We start from the raw sequence: 19,481 nt of genomic DNA, 5'->3' as shown, positions 1-19,481 counted from the left end.
TATTGGTTCCTTATTTAATTTGTTATGCACGGTGGTGACCCCATTCAATCACTATCCAGGCCGAATCATTGCCTAGCTTCTGAGATCTGAGAAGATCGGGAGCATATCGGGTGATCATCTCTGATCGATCATCATTGCACTTATCCCAAAAGTTATTTTTTATAGGCTGTCATAAATAATATTTTTATGTACTATTTGTTGGTGTAACGTTATGACCTGCCCCTACTGGACATCTGCAAAAAATAGCTTTGTAGCCCATCGGATTCCTCCAGTATATCTATAAAAATAAAGACATTACATCGTACTCTTAGGTTTTTTCGGTAAAGTCACGTATGTAAAAATAAAAGTAATAATGGAAATAATTTTAGCTGTGACGGTCCCACCTGATGACGGAGACTTGTGTTGCCTCCGAAACGTCGTGATTTTTTTTATTTTATTTTATTTCCATTATTACTTTTATTTTTACCTACGTGACTTTACCGAAAAAACTTAAGAGTATGAATCCTTGCAGTCACGAAAGCTTCAAATCTATTACATCGTATGTCTCAAAAACCTCGACGGTACTTCCCGGCATGGTAGGAAGCTGACATTTGATACAGATGTAGCTTTTAGAAACAAACAAAAGGGAAAATCTGAAAATAAAAGATTTTTCATTTTAAGGCCCAAAATCTCGATGTTAAGTGCCCATAAACATGTTTGTGCGTGTCATTCAGAAATCCGTTAAAAATATAAGATTGCAGGCTTTTTTTAGTTTGATAAAGCGTTACACAGCAAATACAATTAAATAGAGAACTATTCTATATTTTATTGTTTTTTTTATATTTCGAATTAAAGACGGTTTAAACGAAAATAAAGATTTTTTTATGACGTTCAAATATTAATAATTTGAAAACGGTAAGAGATAGGAACTTTCTCTAATAAACGTTTAAGTTCATTCATTTTTGTTCTTTCTAAACAAAATGAACGGAATCTTTATATTGAGATGTTTCCGATGGGTACGACTTTAAATATACGAAGTTGAATCAAGCCGTAAACAATGTTTATGATTTTTCGCGTAAAAATACACATTTTTTAAGTAGTAGTTAGTGTCTGATCGTATATTTAAAAAATATTATAATATCAGGTTAAATTTCGATTTAAAGCTTTCGTGGCTGCAGGGATTCATCTTCTTGGTTCTTTCGGTAAAGTCACGTAGAAGGGAAATAATAAAATAATAAAAATAAAACATGATAAAATATGTTTTAATAAAATAATAAAAAGAAAACATAATAAAATATTATGTTTAAAAAAAATAACATAATAAAAATAATAAAATATTATGTTTAAAAATATATATTATGTTTATTTCCCTTCTACGTGACTTTACCGAAAGAACCAAGAAATCAGTAAATAAATATTCTGATCGTGACCTCAAAACACGATTTCAAAACAATCGATTCGTTCAACGCGAATCACCCGCGCGAATTGCGCGCATGGAATCGATATACCACGAGGCATGAGGATCGATCCGCGCTTCGGAGCACGTGACTCGCTGAATCAAGCCGAGCGCGTTTCAAGAGTTGCGGTGTCGGTGGTGGCGGTGGTGGCGGCGGTGAGAGCCTCAGGGAAGAGACCCGCCAAGGGGGATCGCAGGGGCAGGAGAGCGACTCGGGGAGACACCGCAGAGGATGCCGCCCGGCAGGTGAGACGGAGCGGGAAGCCGTGGGCGAAGTCAATAGTTGGGGTCCGGCCCTGGATCTTTGGAGGCGGCCTTGTGTTTACAAGGTGGTGGTGGTGGTGGTGTGGGGGGGGGGAGATCACGCGCTCTGCATTGCTGTAGTCGTTACGACTGAATATAGATCACAGCCGGTAATGTTACTGCTGCTGCATGACGCTGTGCGTAATAACCACAGAATTGTAATTTTGTCAGCGGATTATTAACGCTGTACGCGGTAATATTGGGTGCGATTAATACATGTTGGTTTAAGTAGAGTATTTGAAACAATTTTCGGGAAACCCCACGATCCGCAAGGCCATCAACCGGCAGTATGATTTACCAAAGGGCTCTGCCGGAATTAGTAGTCAATGGGTAGATCTCAGTTTCCTTGCAAGGATAATCAATTCTAAGGCTGAAAATAGAAGCAAGGGGTCAAAGATCCATTGGGTGGTTGTAACTGGAGCACTCAGAGAACGGTGCCATACTGCCCGATGGCAATACTTTGTCGATAGGTGGGCTTCTATTATTAGTTTTTATTCCTTTGGAATATAGACTATTTTTTTCCAGTGAGAAGTTGTATAAATGAGGACACCACAGTTATGAAGATGTTAATCCATCACTTGAAATTTCGGAATTGGGGTTCTCGGAGGAGAGCTAGGTTCAGATTTGGCTCATGATTGTAATCCTGGAATTGATCAAATATGTACCCCTTTTTGGGTAGGTATTGATTTTCTTTGGGGTTTGGGAATGTGGAATTTTGTCAGGTGGTGGAAAGTTTATTGGACGTTGACAAAGAAAATTAAACAATCGTAACATTCGTGGAATTACACTGACCAGGAATAGATATATCAGAGCAGTAACGCATGATATAGACTTGAAAAACAAGTGGGCTTGGGCAGGACTTATCGCTGAAAGGGATGATGGTCGGTGGTCATAACTAACGGCGAAGTGGTAGCCCCAGGAGAGAACAAGCCCAAGTGAATATGTTAGCACGGAGTTAGAGCTATAAAATCAATATGCGTGCAGGAGCTAGATGAGAAATAGCCATGACTTAGAGAGGCCATAATCCAGCTGGTCTGCCCATGATGTATTCTTGGTTTAACCAGACTTGATTATCTGGAGAGCCGACAGATCCTTGAAAAATCTAGACACAATCCATGAGTGAGCTCCTTAACCAGATTAGGAGGCATTGGCTCGGTTATGTAGCCCGCAGCATATCCAAACATCTTCTATTTGGCCAGATTAAAGGGTATAAACTTGTGCCACATGGTCTTAAGAAAAGATGGGCTGATGTGGTACGTGAGGACTTGGAGCTGAGTGAACATGTGAAAGACTGGTACCTGCGGTGTAAAATTTTACTCTGTGAAGGAGGATCAACTACTGGGTAGTTGCAGGAGTGACAACAGCGAGCAAAGCACCGGCTGGCAAAAACACAGCGAGATGGCACGGTGGGAAGTACAGACAGTGCACTTGCGTGTCATCACAGTCATTTTACCCACAAGGCTTCCCAGTGCACATAGACTGGCACACGTGCAATATTGACGTCACTAACATTTAGTGGTGAATGGCAGCTATGTGGTTGCGTGGTAGTTAGCGTGCTGCACTGGGACCTTGGTGATATGAGTTTGAATTCAAATCGGTATTGAATATCTGAAATTATCTTGGGCCTCCTGCAGGTCGACTTGGCCATAAATGAGTACCTTGTGTGGTGTGTGAACATCAGCAGAGGGGAGACAATCAGCCTGGTGTGGTGTTAGCCACGCCACCCCCTCATGTACGGTGACGTCCTTCGTAAGTGCTCACTGACAGCACTTGCTCCACAAGTCTGTTAAAAGGTACACAGGAAACTCTGTAATTGTGTGCGCATGTACACGTGTCCGTGTGCTGTTATGCTGCAGGCGCTGTGAGACGTGACAGACAGCAACCATGTCAGGCTGGACTGGTGGTGAGGAAGAGCTCGTAATGAGCCTGTCCGCTGTGCTCCGGGACACCGGTGAGTAAGTTTTGGAAAATCAGTCCACCACATGTTCCCTTAAAAGAACACAGCCCAAAAACCGCACTGCTCATGTTGTAGCTACACATCTAACCTATGTGTCATGAGCCATCTGACACTGTTTGAAACTTCATGAATGAGAAGACAGAATAAAATTTGCAGTCAAATGTATCGTCACATCCACTAGTCAATGCAGCATTGTCCACGTTTTTATGCAACCTCGTTGCAGCCACATCACGAGATGGAATGTAGTTGTAAAGTCTTTCTCCATTAATAATGCTCTAAATGTGCGTCAAAAAGCTCTGGACATTGCCCGGGTATGTTAATACGGGATAGGAGCTCGTCTTTTTTTTTTCCGTTCCACTCATAGCCAGTTTCTTTCCCTAACTCATTACCACAACTCATGGCAACAGCACTAATGACCACACTGAAGTGTTCTCTTCCATCCAGCATGGATTTCACATTGCATGCTTCTTTTCCTTATTACATCTACAATGCTTTATTGCTTTTCTCTATTCCAGTAATTTTCCGAAAAATATTTTTCTGAAGAGTAATGGTATGAGAACCCCTGATGGCAAGATGAGTGGAAATAGTGCTTCTTTAAAGTATTTCTGCAGCTTTACAGAATTGCTTGTGAATCTCATTGGGCTCAGGAATGGTCATGTAAATGGGTGTCACTCACTGTGAAATTTTTTTTTATCTGGGAAAGCCTCACTGGGTCTAGACTTTTTAGAAGGGTCCTGCATTGGAGTATTTAGCCAATTCCGTTCATCAGCATTTGGCGTCGGAGGAAACCAGAGTACCAGGAGAAAAAAAACACCACACATTCGATTGGATAACACTCAAAGCTGTGCTGCCATCTTCTGGCTATCGCTTTCGGAAATGAAAGGTTTTTAGGTTCGGGATAGATTAAGGAGCTCCAATTACTGTAGCACTATTTTTCAGAGCCGCAGTATTTCGAACGAAAGCAGTAGTGTATCCCTCCACCCCTTTCACTGCTATATCCGTGCCGGCTGGATGAATACAGGTGATTCGGTGCTGAATGGACACAGACAGCTCGTGCTGAGCACCACCCGACTGCAGCACCTCAACTGCCTCCTCCAGCAGCTGCTGCATCCACGCCCACTCCGTATGCACGGCTTCCTGGCACTGCCTGTGCTGCCAACGGCAAGCTCGCCGCATATCCTGGAGCTGCAGTTCCTCTTTGATGTCTTCCAGAAGGTGCCCAGTTTCAAGGTGAGGCACCAGCAAGCAGGGTCGCACTCACTTGTAAAATATTTTTCTTTAGTTATTATTCTAGATGAATAGTCCTATCATTGACAAATTGTTGTGAGATGCAGAAATGACCATTCGGAGCTCTTGCAGCAAACATTGTAAACACCACCCCATGTTAGAGATTGACCTCTGGAAGATTATGTCACAGGAAATCTTATGAGGTTCCTTTAAATTGCTTCTTACTTACAATAGAGGGTGTACCTTATCACATGCTCGGGTGTTTGTTGGATGGAAATCAAATCAATTATAATCCTCATCATTGTAAATTGGCTGAATTTACTGTTATTGGTGACTTCACTGAGACCATTAACTCATTCAGCTTTAAAAACCCAGTGTGTTTGTAGACAACCAAAACCTGGATTCAAACCCAGATTCCTAGTGGTGCCGGTTTAGTACGCTGACATTGTGTTGGCCCCTGAGCTACCTGGCCACCTCTATGTTTATTTTTTTTACCAACTGATTTGAAGGTTTGAGCAAATGCTCTGGTCTTTTCTATGTTAACATCTGGATTATGGGGGTTATTTTTAGACTGCTATACCCATTGTTTAGAACATCCTCTTACCCTGTGTATATCTCACATCTGCTGTTCAAACCTCAACTGTTGGCCTCATCATGAAGCATCTGTATCATACATAAGTGTTTTTTTTAAATTTGTATTAACTGTGATGGGCTGTGTGGCTTTAAAATTGAAAATACATGGGCTCCTTACAGCTGGTCCACAAGCAGGGTGATGCAATACAGACGGGCATCAACATCTTCGCCTTCAAGTTGCTGAAGTCTCTGGAGGTGAGACAAATAAAACGTCATTGGTTTTTATTTTGTCGATCAGCGAGTACACGTTCGGGGGAAGATGCAACCCACAAAACAAGTAGCTTTTCTCGATAGGCCTGTAACAATGCATCAATTAAAATATATTCTTACACTCGCAATACATGTCTAATCTTGGGTGTGAGAAGTGTATTATTTTTGATTCACGTATGTTGCATATATGAACATATCACAAACTCTTCAGCCACTACCGATTTTAAGGTTGCGTCTTCCTTTCATTGAGCGCTGCTCTTGTTTTCGCGTTGCGCTGTCTGGGTTGTTCGAGCAGCTCAAAGGCGTTCCCGTGCACTGCCTGGAGGGACTACAGGGTATTCACACGCAGCTGGAGAGCCTCACCTGCTGGAAGTGCGTCGACACGATGGAGGTACCAGCGTCGGGGAGTCACGGGGGCATTTGGAGTGCGTGTGCACGAGTGTACTCGCGCGCGTATGTTTCCTTTAAATTACCAAAGCAACTGGAATGTACCCAACCTCGTTAGATCTCGGAATATAAGCAAGGTCGAGCCTGGATAGTGCTTGGATGTGTGAGCACTATGTACAAACAGGTTGTTGTAGGCTGCGAGGCTATGTGATGGGGAGCAGAGGGCAGTGTCAGTACATCCATTGTTCTATTCTACTTCTAGGCTTCTGTGTCTGTTTCCAACCTTTAACCGGCACTGACCAGTGTAGTGAAGTGTGGCCAAATAGCTTTCCATGACCCATACAGCTTGGGGATGCCCTCATCTAGCAGTTAAGTCACAAATAAGCTCTATGTGTACAATCATGCCATTGTTCCAAAATAGAAGATTGTCGCTCACAATTGCCGAATCCAAATTGTACATGTTGATTCGTGTTAACAACTATTACACAAAGGAATGCTCAAATACCCTAATGCTAATTTAACAAATGTACTACAAGTCCATTCACTTGCTAATTTCTTTAGCCCCACCCGTCCATGCATGCCACAAACCGTCCCCCCTCTCCCCTGTGAACTCCTACAGCCAAACTCCTTCCCCCCCCCACTTCCCTCTCCACAACAGCAGATAATTTTTTTCTCACCTGAAGACGGACGCTTGTGTTGCGACCGAAACGTCGTGTTTTATTTAATTTCATTATTTTTTCTATCTACGTGACTTTACCGAAAGAACCAGAGAGTATGAATTCCTGCAGTCATGAAAGCTTTAAATCAAGATTGAAACAAAACAGGTTAACAGAAAATTAGAGCGGAAAAAAGGAGGAATTCTGAACTGAATGGTGACAATTCACGAACTCACGGCTGTGCCTGTGTCTCGTTTTTTCCAATAGGAGGTGCTGTCGCAGTGTGGGGGAGACCTCGCTACGGCCTTCCCATGGCCCGAACTTCACACTCTCAATTTCAGCCACAACTTCATCTCATGTCTCGACGACTCGCTGGTACACCGACTCTGGCACGCACTGCTGTCTCGCTCGCCCATGCACACACTCGTCTTGCACACGCAACGCAACTCCCACAGTCACCTTTACGTTTTGATTGTTTCCCGTGCCGATCTACAGAACTGGCTCCCAGTGCTGCGCTGTTTGGATCTGAGTCACAACAAATTACAGGACGCCGGCCTCTACCTCAAGGTGGGTGCTGTCTGGAGAGGGGCAGTTGTGCGGCCACGCGATTTGTGGTTCCCACGGCTGCTTAGCCTGGACGCTAACCACTGGGTCCCACACTTTTGGACAAGGCTGTTTGTACTCTTTGGTTTTTTCGGTAATGTCGCGTAGGTAAAAATTTTTAAATAAATTAAAGCACACCGCTTAAGCAGTGTGCTTTCGCTAAGTTGTCCCCACCTGAAGAAGTGTTGCGCCCGAAACGTCGTGATTTTATTTATTAAAAATTTTTACCTACGTGACTTTACCGAAAAAACCAAAAAGTATTAATCCTTGCAGTCACGAAAACTTCATATCTAGAATTAAGGCTGTTTTGTATTGCAATTTTAGTTCTGTCTTGTTTGTTCTGACTTAGGCAAAAATAAGCATTTCATTTCGACCTAATTCTAGATTTGAAGTTTTCGTGACTGCAAGGATCCATACTCTTTGGTTCTTTCGGTAAAGTCACGTAGGTGAAAATGAAATCAAATAAAAATCACGACGTTTCATTTAGACCTTTCTCGCAATTGGCTCTCGCCAGAGATTTGAGTCTTTGAGAATTATGTTGCATAGAAAATCCGTTAAACAAGCATGTGTTTGAGATGAATGGTGAGCATGGTTTTTCCCGGACATGTTGTGAGAGCCTACCACTTTGTCCCACAGTCGCTGACTGAGCTGGAGTCGCTGAACATCGGCTACAACTTCTTGCAGAGCTTTCCCGCACTCAGCCCATCGTGCCGCAGCCGCCTCACCGTGCTGCTGCTGAGCAACAACGAGCTCGACTCCATCGACGGTTCGCACTTTTAAGCAGGGGAGCTACTGATTGGGAGTGGGGGGGCCTTATGCATTCAGCACTCGCACTCACATGCGCTGCTGATAGCCAGAGCAGCTTCCGTTGACAAGAACGTAAGCTCGGGTTGCGGTAGTGCCTCCAGCCACGTTATACTGTGCAGTGCTAGAGTGACTCCTTCGCAGCGACATAAATATCGAGTGTACTAGTGGTGCACCTGCACTAGGGCCCACCGGCCGGAGGAGTCCAGGTGCCTGTCTATGAAGATGAGAGAATTAGGATAGGGGGCCTCATTCTTGCACCAAGGTCTGTGCCAACCACGCTACGCCACTTGCTGAACATACTTTTGGGCAAATCTGGGGAATTGCCACAGCTGTTGCAAATGCTGTAGTGCCACTGTTATTGTGTTTCTGATTTATTCTCCAATATCACATACAAAAGAGATACTTCACATCTGTTATAGATTGAGATTTTTTTTATTGATGTTGTTACTGGATCTTGTTGCAATAAAAAAGGAGGGGCCATATTTTCCCCAATTGTGTCTTATTCAACAGAGCTACTCTTACATACATTGTAACAGAGCTTGCCATTTTAAATAACTTGTACTCCTGTTGTAGACGTTACATGTGAGATCCATTTTAAAATCTAGTTGTGATAATGTTAAGTTGTATTTAAATGTTAATATTTGATTATTATTATTCTGTCATGTTCTCATGATTTCAAGTTTTTCACACTTATCGACATTTTTTTAACATACGCTATTGCTTTGACTCAGATCTTTCTTGAAAAAAAGTCAGTTTCAATGGGCTTTTTGTCGAGTTAGAAAGTACATAGAATAATGTTATTTCTTTAAAACCAGGCGCAAAAAATTAAGTAACCTATCAAACTGAAAATGGTTTTCGATGTTGGGACAAAATCGATTTGTATTACTATTCCTATTCCTCTTCAGGTGGCACCCGTTTCCTAATCAACTGGCATACGCAAGCTGCATCGGAGAATTGGCAGGCAGTGAGAGTGTACGTGCAAGCACGTGTACTTAGGTGCGAATCTGCGTGCGTGTTGATGCCACTGTTCAGGTGTGCAGATGCTGGAGACCTTGCAGACATTGGACGTGTCCTACAACCTGCTGATGGAGCATTCCCAGCTTTCCCCGCTCTCACAGCTACCGCACCTTCAGAAGGTGATTGGCGCATGCCAGGACACACGGCAGCCCCAGCCAAAATGTTCCTTTCCCTTCTGTCTCCAGCGGACAGCTCTTCGGAGTAAGCGACTCCTAGTTGGACTACTATCACTGTTTCATCAAATAAAGGAATTTCCATTGTCAGAGAATGTCACCAGAAAATTACATGGCAAAGCTTGGTGACCATTTGTGGCTCCAAGTGGAAGAGGCAATATTTCACCTCGGGTTTTCCAGTCTCAGGTGACACGCACAATCGGATTACTTGCCAATTGAATCACAAATTCAACGTGCAATAATGTATCGGTGCTGGACTCCCACCAGACCAGTTCTCTTAGGAAGCTCCATGGGATGCTTTGTGCCCATCTGGTGGAGAAAGCATTGATTATGTAGCTCCTGCCAGCACATTCCAGTTACTCTAATCCACCAGCTTAGGTTATCACCTGAGACTGGAACATCTGAAGGCAGACTTTGTTGCCTTTTCAACCTGATTCCACGAACTGCCACTGACAAAACTACTTTTAAATTCACTTTTATGGGCCTTTATCAGTGCATTAGGGAAATACCTTGGATATACCATTGTTTCATGTCAATCAAATGGCCATGTTTAATTCTTAGGGCCAAATAAAATGACAAACTCAATGTAATATTTCGTGTTCTTGTGCAGTAATTCATGGGGATACAATGAACGTACCACACTTGAGCACACAGTTTAATCACGGGTGGCTGAAACCTAGATTTTAAACCAGGATCTCAGCTGTGCTGATTCAGTGCTCTGACACGGCATTAGCACAAGGAGCCACCCGGCCACCTCCTGCTGCTCTAGCCTTTGCAAGCCTCTCGGCTTTCATTTTTGTTGCGCTGCTGCCATCATGCACTACACGCTTCAGCGTTGGTGGGACTGCGATTTGTTTGTATTTTCAGCTCATGCCCCGTGTCACTGTCTGCACGTCCCTTGTTTTCCCAGCTGTATGTACAAGGGAACCCGCTGTTCTTCCGCAAGGGCCACCGTGTAGAGACAGTGAGACACCTGTCTCCAAAGTCGGCCACCTTGCCAGTATGTGCCAACCCTGAAGGGCACCATGTTTGTGCTGTGCTTGCATACAGATTAGATGAGTAGTAGCAGTAGCCTTGTACATTTAAGAGCAGTTGTGATGGTTTCCTGTCATTTGCCTTCTCTGGTTTTACTTTTGGAGTCACATCATGAGACAATTTCTACAGTCCGAATATTTGCAAAACAGTGCAACCCACATGACTTAAAGCTTTCGTGACTGCAGGAATTCATATTCTTTGGGTCTTTTGGTAAAGCCACGAATATAGAAAAATAATAAAAAATATCATGACGTTTCGATCGCAACACAAGCAATCGTCATCAGGTGAAAAATATAGCGGGAGAGCTGCTGAGGCAGGAATGAAACGTCGTGATATTATTATTTTATTATTATTTTTCTTCTATCTACGTGGTTTTACCGAAAGACCCAAATAATAGTGCAACCACATGTATTAGAAAGCAGCCTGCAGAATGAGATATCGCAAAAATACTTCTGAGATCCCTTCAAGTGACATTTTTTTTATCCAAACATAAGAAGGGTGCACTTCCCACACGGTCTGCTGCAGAGAGAAGTGTTTGTTAAATGTTTTTGATACTCTTTCAGTTTTAATTTATTCAAATTTAGTGGAAACTATTTTTTTTGAAGTTGTTGGTGACCTGGCTGAGACCATCAACTCATTGCACTTGAGAACCCCATTTAATCAACATGGGTGGCTAAACTCTGAATTCTACTCAGGAACCCCGCAGGTTTCAGCTGAGTGTTCTGGGCTACCTGACCACCATTGTCTTCTTTTTTTTATTGAAAGTTGCTGACTAAAGGTCTTTAAGTCATATTGCAGAATGTAATCACCATCAGTTCCCCATATCCAAGAGTGGTACAACAGTTGAATGCAAATTATAATCAGATGGAAAGACAGACGTAGGTGATTCGTTCCAGAGTTTAGTTCCACAGGGTATACATAAAAAGGCAAAATGCTTTGTGCGGAATATTTGGCAAGGAAACATCACATTGTCAGCTGGAGGGGTGATGCATCCGTCGACTGGTTGAATGTCATGATTTCAGGTTGAGTAATGTTAGAAACTGACCACAGCGGTACCAGCGGAAGAAGCAAACCACCACAGATTTTGCAGCTTCAGGTCATAATTTATAAATGTTTTTCTAGGAAACTGGGTTTCATTGTCAAATTGAAATAATCAAAAGTACCTCATATTTTTCCACTTAAAATGATTGCTGAGATATGCTCCCTGCTCATTGAAAAATAATCCATAGGCTTCACGTAAAATGTGGACAGTTCACCCTCTGCAGTGTTTATAACTGGTAACTTTGCTGAATTCGAGGAAACGTACTTGATACTTTATTTCAATACTGTCCTGTTTTTAAACGTTGCAGTCAGACACACAGGAGGTTAACACAATGCCTCTATGTCTTTTTCAGCTAATACTGGATGGGAAGCCACTAACAAAGTCTGAGTTAAAGGTGAGAATGCCTCATCCCCCACCCACTCACTTTGGAAACCCTTATAAGCAGTTGCATTTGGAGGCTTGCCCCCTCTTTTCTCTCCGCCTGATGAAGACCGCTTGTATTGCGATCAAAACGTCATGGGTTTTTTTTCTTGTATTATTAAAAACATGTTTTTCTTTCTATCTACGTGACTTTATCGAAAGAATCAAGAATATGAATGCCTAACATGTATTTAGCTGTTACTTGAGTCGACAGAAGTACTAATGCAGTATTTTTTTATAGTTTTGAAACTGCTGTGGTTTTCAAACTATACTGCATCCCTTATTTGAAGATCGAGCTGTTTTCACACCGAAACAGCTGGGCACCAGTAAACATATTTGAGGAAGTACGACAACAATCTAAACACAGCCAGATGGCTGCAGGATGCATATTTCCCGAACCGTGGATAATACAAAACTGTAACTTTAACCCCAGTAGATTGCTGGTAGATCACCAACAGGAAGAGTAACCTTTCTAGATATTACTCTTTGGTTCTTTCGGTAAAGTCACGTGGGTATAAAATAAAATAAATTAAATCACGACGTTTCAATTGCAACACAAGCAATCATCATCAGGTGGGAAAACCACAGCAAGAACATTTTTTGCTGAAGTGAGAGAGAGAGAGAGTTGCCGTGGTAAGAGGTTATACAGGCAAGAAAGGGGGAGGAGCAAGGGGGGAGAGGGAGGGGTGGGGGTGTGGGGTAGAGGGAGGGCGAGCGCTGCGTGGTGTAGTAGTACCCTGCAGATATGATATGATAGACGGCAACCAGTAGAGGGACGGGTGGGGGTTATTCTAGATATTGTTTTATGGATATACTGCCCCCAGCAGAGGAATGTGGAATCTTCCACCACTACCCCACATTTTTGACCAGGGGAGACATTTTGACTGTTCCAATTGCTGAGAGTCTTAGTGCACATTAAGTAGGCATGCTGTACTTATTATGGCTGTGGCTATGAAGTGGCAACGTTCCCTCATTGTCTTTTCTCTCTCCCCCTCTTAAAATACCATAGACACAACCGTTTCTTTCCCCGGCAAGATATGAACATCCCCTACCTGTTTGTGTACAGCATCTTGAGATGCAGTGGCATTTTGGATACTTTTTAAACCCAAATTGTACTGTGAAAAGACAAAAGTGGCTTCTCGCTCGGATGAACTTGTCACGGTGTCATCTCCATTTACAGCCCCAGGATGTGATTTGCATTGCACATTCTTGCAGTACTTGCCATTCACTCGTGAGGACAACCACTTGTGGCTTCCCACAAAGTGGTGCTCATTTGTACATAAAATGTACCCCAGACGGTTGATAGGCAGAGTTCCTCTCCTCCCCTACCTGATGAGGATTTTAACTCGTAGTCTTACAATTTGCAAGTCAGTTGCTCGAATTGCAATGCCACCCACTTAGTGTGCTCAAGACAAAACTGGAAACTAATATTACAATAAGGATGAATGACCCTCGTCAAGGTGGACAGGAAGTCTCCTGAAAAAATAAGAATGTTTTACCCTTTCTGGCAGTAAAACAGGTGTTAAGATGTTCAAACACGAAATAGAAACCTTTTGCGAGGAATCATGTCTGCATTAACCACACGTACTTGTGGTGAACATGCAAAAAAACATGCTCTGATTAGAGAGCTATGTCAGTTCTGCTAGACTCAGGTGAAGGCATAAAGGAATATCCAGGCCACACTTCAGATTCATTATTAACCAACCAGACGCCAGCAGTGTTGGGGATACAGATGGGACTGCCGAGTTTGACACGAGCTTTGAAACCGAGATGGAAGTTTATTAATACTCCGTCATCTCCGCCGCCAGAATCTGCCGACGGTGCGGCCCGCACGTGCTGTGCGGCCCTCCTTTAGCGGCGCATCGTTGGGGCCACGGAACGGAAGAGAACAAGGCTCGTCAGATAACACGGCCAGCGAGCTGGAGGACAGTTACCGACGGGAGCGGCGCAGGATCGACTCGGTAGGGGCAATGCTCACATGTCCTTCTGTACGTGTGTGTGTGTGCGGGTGCGTTGTGAACTACAGGGGCATCTCACTCCTCAGTGTGCCGGGAAAGGTCCTGGCAAGGATTATTCAACATCGCCTTGCCAGGCACGCTGAGGAGAGGCTTGCAGAGCCCCAATGCGGTTTCAGAAAAGGGCGGTCCTGCACAGATGCCATATTTTCTGTCCGTCTGCTACAGCAGAGGTGTAGGGAATTCTAACAAAACCTACATCTCTGCTTGATTGACCTGGTCAAGGCCTATGATACCATCATTAGGCCTGGGCTCTGGGTTATTCTTTGTGCTTTCGGAATCCCTGACCCTCTGCTCACGATCATTAAGGACTTTTATGATGGTGAGCGTGCCCGGGTAAAACTACGTGGCCGGGAGTCGGAGCCATTCCCTGTTCACCTTGGGGTGCGACAGGAATGTCCTCTGGCTCCCATATTATTTAACATATTTTTCTATCACGTAGTTCGTGAAGCCTTCAATGGCTGTACCGGAGGAATTTCCATCTGGTACAGATACAATAGGAGGCTGATCGATGCCCGGGTGCGGTCAAGAGATGGCTCCCTATTGGTCAACCACATTATGTATGCCGATGATCTAGTAATTGCCGCTCACTCAGAGGAGGAGTTGGAGGCGCTGTTGCTGAACCTGGAGCGTGTCACTAAGAGGTGGGGCCTTACCATCAGCCCCATCAAAACTAAGCACCTGCCTAAGTATTTTGTACCATCGGACACTCCACCCCCACAACTCTCAATTGGTGATGCGGCAGTTGTGGAGAGAGTGGAGCTTTTCCCATAGGTGAGTAGTGTGCTCATGACCGGCTCTGGTTTGACTGCAGAGGTCTCAGTCCGAATCAGTCTAGCGGCATTATCTTTTCATCGGTTGCGTAACGCTGTGTGGAAGCTACCTGGTCTGTCGCTCCATACGAAGCTTCAGGTCTTCTCGGCCACAGTCATTCCCTCCCTTCTCTATGCTTGCGAAACGTGGACCCCCCTAATGGAACATCTTTGCCGGTTAGAAACATTTAGGCTGGCCTGCCTACGATCCATCCTGGGTTTAACCAGGCTGGATTGTGTGAGGAGCTCACAAATCCTTGAAAGATCTGGACAAAGTCCCATCGGTGAGCTCCTCCAGCAGGCAAGGCTGCGTTGGCTGGGTCGTGTAACCTGCATGCCCATTCACTGCATGCCTAAACAGCTTTTGTTTGGCTGGATAGAGGGGGCTAAACGGGCGCGGCACGGGCTACAGAAGAGATGGAGTGATGTGGTACAGGTGCATGTGGAGCTGAGTGGACTTGCCGATGACTGGTACCAGCGGTGTCAGGATCGGCCTCTGTGGAGGAGGCTCATGAAGGACGCTACTGGGCAGTTGGAGGCATTCGCCCTCCAACAACAACGGAGGGCGGAGGAGCGACGCTCACAACAACGAGCGGAGCGCCGGGTAGCTAAAGCACAGCAAGTTGGCACAGTAGGGGGCACAGGTGGTGCATCAGCCAGTCATCTCAGTCAGTCGACCCGTGGCACCTGGGTCTGCCCCGTGACCTGCCAGCGGGTGTTTGACATGTTTTTGAGTGCGTTTGCGTGAATGTACACGTTTGTGTGTGCCTGTGTGCACGCTTAGTTGCATGTCTGTACCTGTGTATGTGCGTCTGTGTGTGCATGATGATGATATGTTGTGTGTCTCCACGTGTGCTCATTTGTCTGTGTGCTTGCTCGTCTTCTTGTTTATGCCTTGTTGCTCGATTACTCCTGACAGTTCTTCCCCACTAATGTTGTCGTCAATGCCCCTGCAGAAGCGGAGGATCGCACGCGAGGCGAACATCTCGGAGCCGAGCGCGTCGGACGCAGAATTCGACGCGCACAGCTTCACCAGCAGTGAGTCGGGAGCAGCCCGCGTCAACAAAGCCATGTTTCCCTGCCGATCCCCGCACCTCCCACGAAGTCTAACACTCCACAAACATTATTTCACTTCGTCTAAATTTCTCGACCGCTGGAAACTGGGTTCAGCTGGCCCAGTTCTGTTGCAGTGATGGCCCAACAGCAGGCCTCTGTCCCTGGGTTGTGTCTCCATGCTTTCTAAAACTATAAACTATTATTATTTTACCAGGTAAGACCCACTGAGCTACATAGCTCTTTTTCAGAAGCGACCTGGCCGCCAATGATTGCTCAGCGAAGTGGCTTATTGTGTGGAAATTTACAGCGGCCAAATACTCTCAACGCATGTTTCTAAATGTGGAGGGAAAAACCGGAGGACCTTGTTAAAAATCCATGCAACCACAGGGAGAACATGCAAAATATAAAGTGTTTTTATTTTTCTCATGTTTAACATAGGCACGTGTAATGTTAGACTTTAAGTTAAGGTCCACTTTGTAATTTTCCACTGTGTAGCTTTAACAACTGGAACGGTTCCTAGTGGTCATGGAAACGTGGCATTGCTCAGGCTGCCAGCTCTCAGGTGTCTTGCCTCTTGGCTTAAGTTGACAAAGTCTTTCCCTAATATGTTTATTCCTAACTGTATTCTTAAGCTCAATTAATTTAATGCTAATCTAACACGTGTTGCTACTCTGTATCACGTTCACAATTCTAACTCTAAACCATTTCCTAACACTACTCTACTTATTCCTAATATTAATTTCTGTAATTGCAGAGCAGTTGATGACCATTGCCTAATTAATCCTAATCTGTATCGGAAACCCCACTCCTAGCCCAGTTGTTCAACCTCACCAATGCAACCCGTAAAACAAACAGCTCTTATCCTGTAGATGCACACCTAGGCTGTGTGTATTGTGCTCTTGGATATGAGTTTTAAGAATAGTTTCCAACCGAGTTAGATTAAGCTTTGGAAACTCTGCACTGGTTTATAATTATCTGAGTCTCAAAGTGTTTACTTCCCACACTATCCTAAACGACACTTTTCAACTAAATGTTCTTTCCCACTCCAGTTCGTTTACGGTCCGTTTTTTCATCCAAATTTAAATTTGCTGTTTAGATCTCTCGCTTCCCTTTTGTGTCTCAGTTATATCCATCCTGTGTATCCTTCTGTCCTTTCCCCCTCCTGACCATCCTTCTCCACCCCAGCGCCATCACAAGGCTTGCTGCACAAGGAGGAGATTGAGCAGATGGAGGACTTCCGCAAGCGCCTAGGCTCCGACTGGCTGCGCTACAAGCACCACCTGGAGCATGCCACCGACTCTGGTGGCGACAGCGAAGGGCTTAACACTCAGCGGCAGCAACAGGGGCAGCAGCAGAAGCCTGACGCTTCAGTGGCTGATGGCATTCCCACCCAGCAGACACCCGTCGCTGAAGACTTGGAGAGCAGCATCAGCATATTTGCCGGGTACTGCAGTGCGGATGAAGTCACGGAAACGGACGGAGCCGGGGAGGAGGAGGTTTTCGTCACGGGAAGGCAGACGAGCGACGAGATTGACGGTACCACCACGGCTGGCGCTACCACCACTGCTTCCCGTTTGGATTCGACGTCCTCCCGAGGCACCCTGAAGCAGGAGAAGATCTCCTGGCGACTCGGGATGGACGAGGAGGAGGAAAAGGGGGAGAAGCAGGAGGAGAGGGAAGATGTTTTTGACGAGGATGAGAAATACGGAGGTCTGTGATCTGTGTCAGACAAACTGTTGTAGATGTTTTTGCTAATGTATTTTTGTTACTGAGGGCATGAGTCTTAAGCATGGTAATCCTTAATTAGCACGAGATGGAAAATCAATAAAAAATGGTTCCATGAACTCACAAGCAGTCGACAGCGCTCATCCAGCTGTGTCGATTCCACATTCTTGTGGCAGGTGTCAGTTTCACTTCAACACAACCACTTTTGAATTCTCACAAAGTTGTCCAGCAAAGTGGCTGGAGTAAATTTCAGATCTAGAGAAGCAGGCTTTCAATCATAATAGTCATCGTCTATAAGATTAGGGTGCATCTTGTGTGTACCTTGGAGGTTGTCGTGGTTCCATTTAAAGAGGCTTTTGATGGCTGTGGCATTATTTGGATTCTCTTTAGCTTGTTAATACTGCATTGTCTGTGCCATCTCTGCAAACCTCCCGGCTACCATCAAAGTTTTGTACACGAAGCCATACAAATATACAAACACAGACATAATTTCAACCGTGATGATGGGTACAAACTTAGTAATCATTGGAAAGATGTTATCAACCACGCAAAAAAGACTTAATTACACTTTTTTGGACCATCTTATCTGACAGGCACTATTTTACTTTACTTTACCGAGTGTTAACATCCCCAGTTGTTTTTTGGCAGTGCTCTCTTCATTGTTCAGCCGGCATTGGTGTAGGCATGGTCATTTTCGTTCTTTTGTCTATCATGTGTATCAGACCTCCCCTCCCCCCTCTCTGTCCATTGTGTTGGCGTGTGCAGCGGCAACCGCGTCCAAGCCGTCGTCCATTGTTTTGGCCCCGCTCCCCCCCCCCTCCCGATGCGTTGTGCTTGGCGCTCCGTGCTGTCTTTGAGCCCCGCCCCCCTCCCTCCCGATACGTTCCATTCATTGGCTACCACATTCTGATGAGCTCCCCCCCCCCTCTCCTCCCCCCTTCAACTTGCTTATAAGGGATTACTTCTTGAATCATTGCCTCACTTGATGCAGCTAATTCGGCTGTGACGGTCCCACCTGATGACGGAGACTTGCGTTGCCTCCGAAACGTCGTGATTTTTGTTTTTGTTTTTATTTTATTTTCATTAATTTTGATGTTTTACCTACGTGACTTTACCGAAAAAACCTAAGAATATGATTCCTTGCAGTCACGAAAGCTTCAAATCTAGAATTGTATTATCAATTTGATGTTTTCTATCATGCATTCATTTCCTTAGGCTATATAGTGCCTTGGCTTTGAATTTTCACAAATCCATTGCAATTTTTTAAACATGATTAGATGCATGTCTCGTGGGCCTAAAACTGTATTTAATTGTCGTAGATTCACATGATGAATGTGATTTTTAAAAATTCGATACATTTTTCACATTGTAGTGAATGCAGTTTCAGCTTCGGCATATGCAATATCCTAATCGAAAATTATCTATTCCTACGAGCACGATTTGCTGCATGTGTCATGAACATGAGAATCGATTTTAATTGGTGAATCGATGCATCTCTTAATTGGTAAATTATTTTCATCGTCATGAAAATTATTATTTAATTTGCCTTGAATATTTAATTTATGATACAGTATTATTATTATTGCGCTATTTTGCTATTGCACCTTTCGCATTGCAGGTCGCTGATGCGGGGCTGTAGTTGCGTGGAGCTCAACTGCCGAGATCGGGGTGAGGCCAGACGCTAGCCTCGCAGATCCTCCTAACCGTTTGATGCTGCGCGTGCGCAGAGACCCTGAGCGCGCCGTGCCTGGCGAGCGTGTGCACGGACGCGGAGGAGCGCACCGTGTTTGTGACGGTGCGGCGCGTGGCGCTCGTGGAGCAGGAGACGAGCCGTGCAAAGACCACCGCCACATTCGAGCTCGCGTCGCTGCTCTCGGCTAAGGCCACGGCGCGGCCGTACTGCCGGCAGGTGCGGAACGGCACGCATGTGATGATGCAGCGCGGCAGACGTAGCCCCAGTCGATCTGT

At 44.8% G+C, this 19,481-nt stretch overlaps 1 protein-coding gene across 1 annotated transcript in view; it reads left to right on the top strand.

Moving 5' to 3' along the window:
- Nucleotides 1-1,528: 1,528 nt before the first annotated feature.
- STK11IP (serine/threonine kinase 11 interacting protein) overlaps nucleotides 1,529-19,481 on the top strand; it is a 36,653-nt gene continuing 18,700 nt past the window's right edge. Inside the window, exons 1-15 of the mRNA XM_078867907.1 lie at nucleotides 1,529-1,681; nucleotides 3,595-3,689; nucleotides 4,717-4,925; nucleotides 5,676-5,750; nucleotides 6,061-6,156; nucleotides 7,076-7,183; nucleotides 7,304-7,375; nucleotides 8,048-8,177; nucleotides 9,251-9,354; nucleotides 10,319-10,408; nucleotides 11,838-11,879; nucleotides 13,714-13,866; nucleotides 15,689-15,770; nucleotides 16,974-17,498; nucleotides 19,241-19,422. Of these exons, the coding sequence (XP_078724033.1) occupies nucleotides 3,623-3,689; nucleotides 4,717-4,925; nucleotides 5,676-5,750; nucleotides 6,061-6,156; nucleotides 7,076-7,183; nucleotides 7,304-7,375; nucleotides 8,048-8,177; nucleotides 9,251-9,354; nucleotides 10,319-10,408; nucleotides 11,838-11,879; nucleotides 13,714-13,866; nucleotides 15,689-15,770; nucleotides 16,974-17,498; nucleotides 19,241-19,422 (1,935 nt within the window). The 5' untranslated portion in view covers nucleotides 1,529-1,681; nucleotides 3,595-3,622. The remainder of the gene's footprint in view (nucleotides 1,682-3,594; nucleotides 3,690-4,716; nucleotides 4,926-5,675; nucleotides 5,751-6,060; nucleotides 6,157-7,075; nucleotides 7,184-7,303; nucleotides 7,376-8,047; nucleotides 8,178-9,250; nucleotides 9,355-10,318; nucleotides 10,409-11,837; nucleotides 11,880-13,713; nucleotides 13,867-15,688; nucleotides 15,771-16,973; nucleotides 17,499-19,240; nucleotides 19,423-19,481) is intronic.

The sequence above is a fragment of the Lampetra fluviatilis genome, chromosome 2 (genome assembly GCF_964198595.1).
Source record: "Lampetra fluviatilis chromosome 2, kcLamFluv1.1, whole genome shotgun sequence".
NCBI lineage: Eukaryota > Metazoa > Chordata > Hyperoartia > Petromyzontiformes > Petromyzontidae > Lampetra > Lampetra fluviatilis.
Note: the sequence above shows the minus strand (reverse complement) of the source record. Positions and strands in the feature narration are given on the sequence as shown.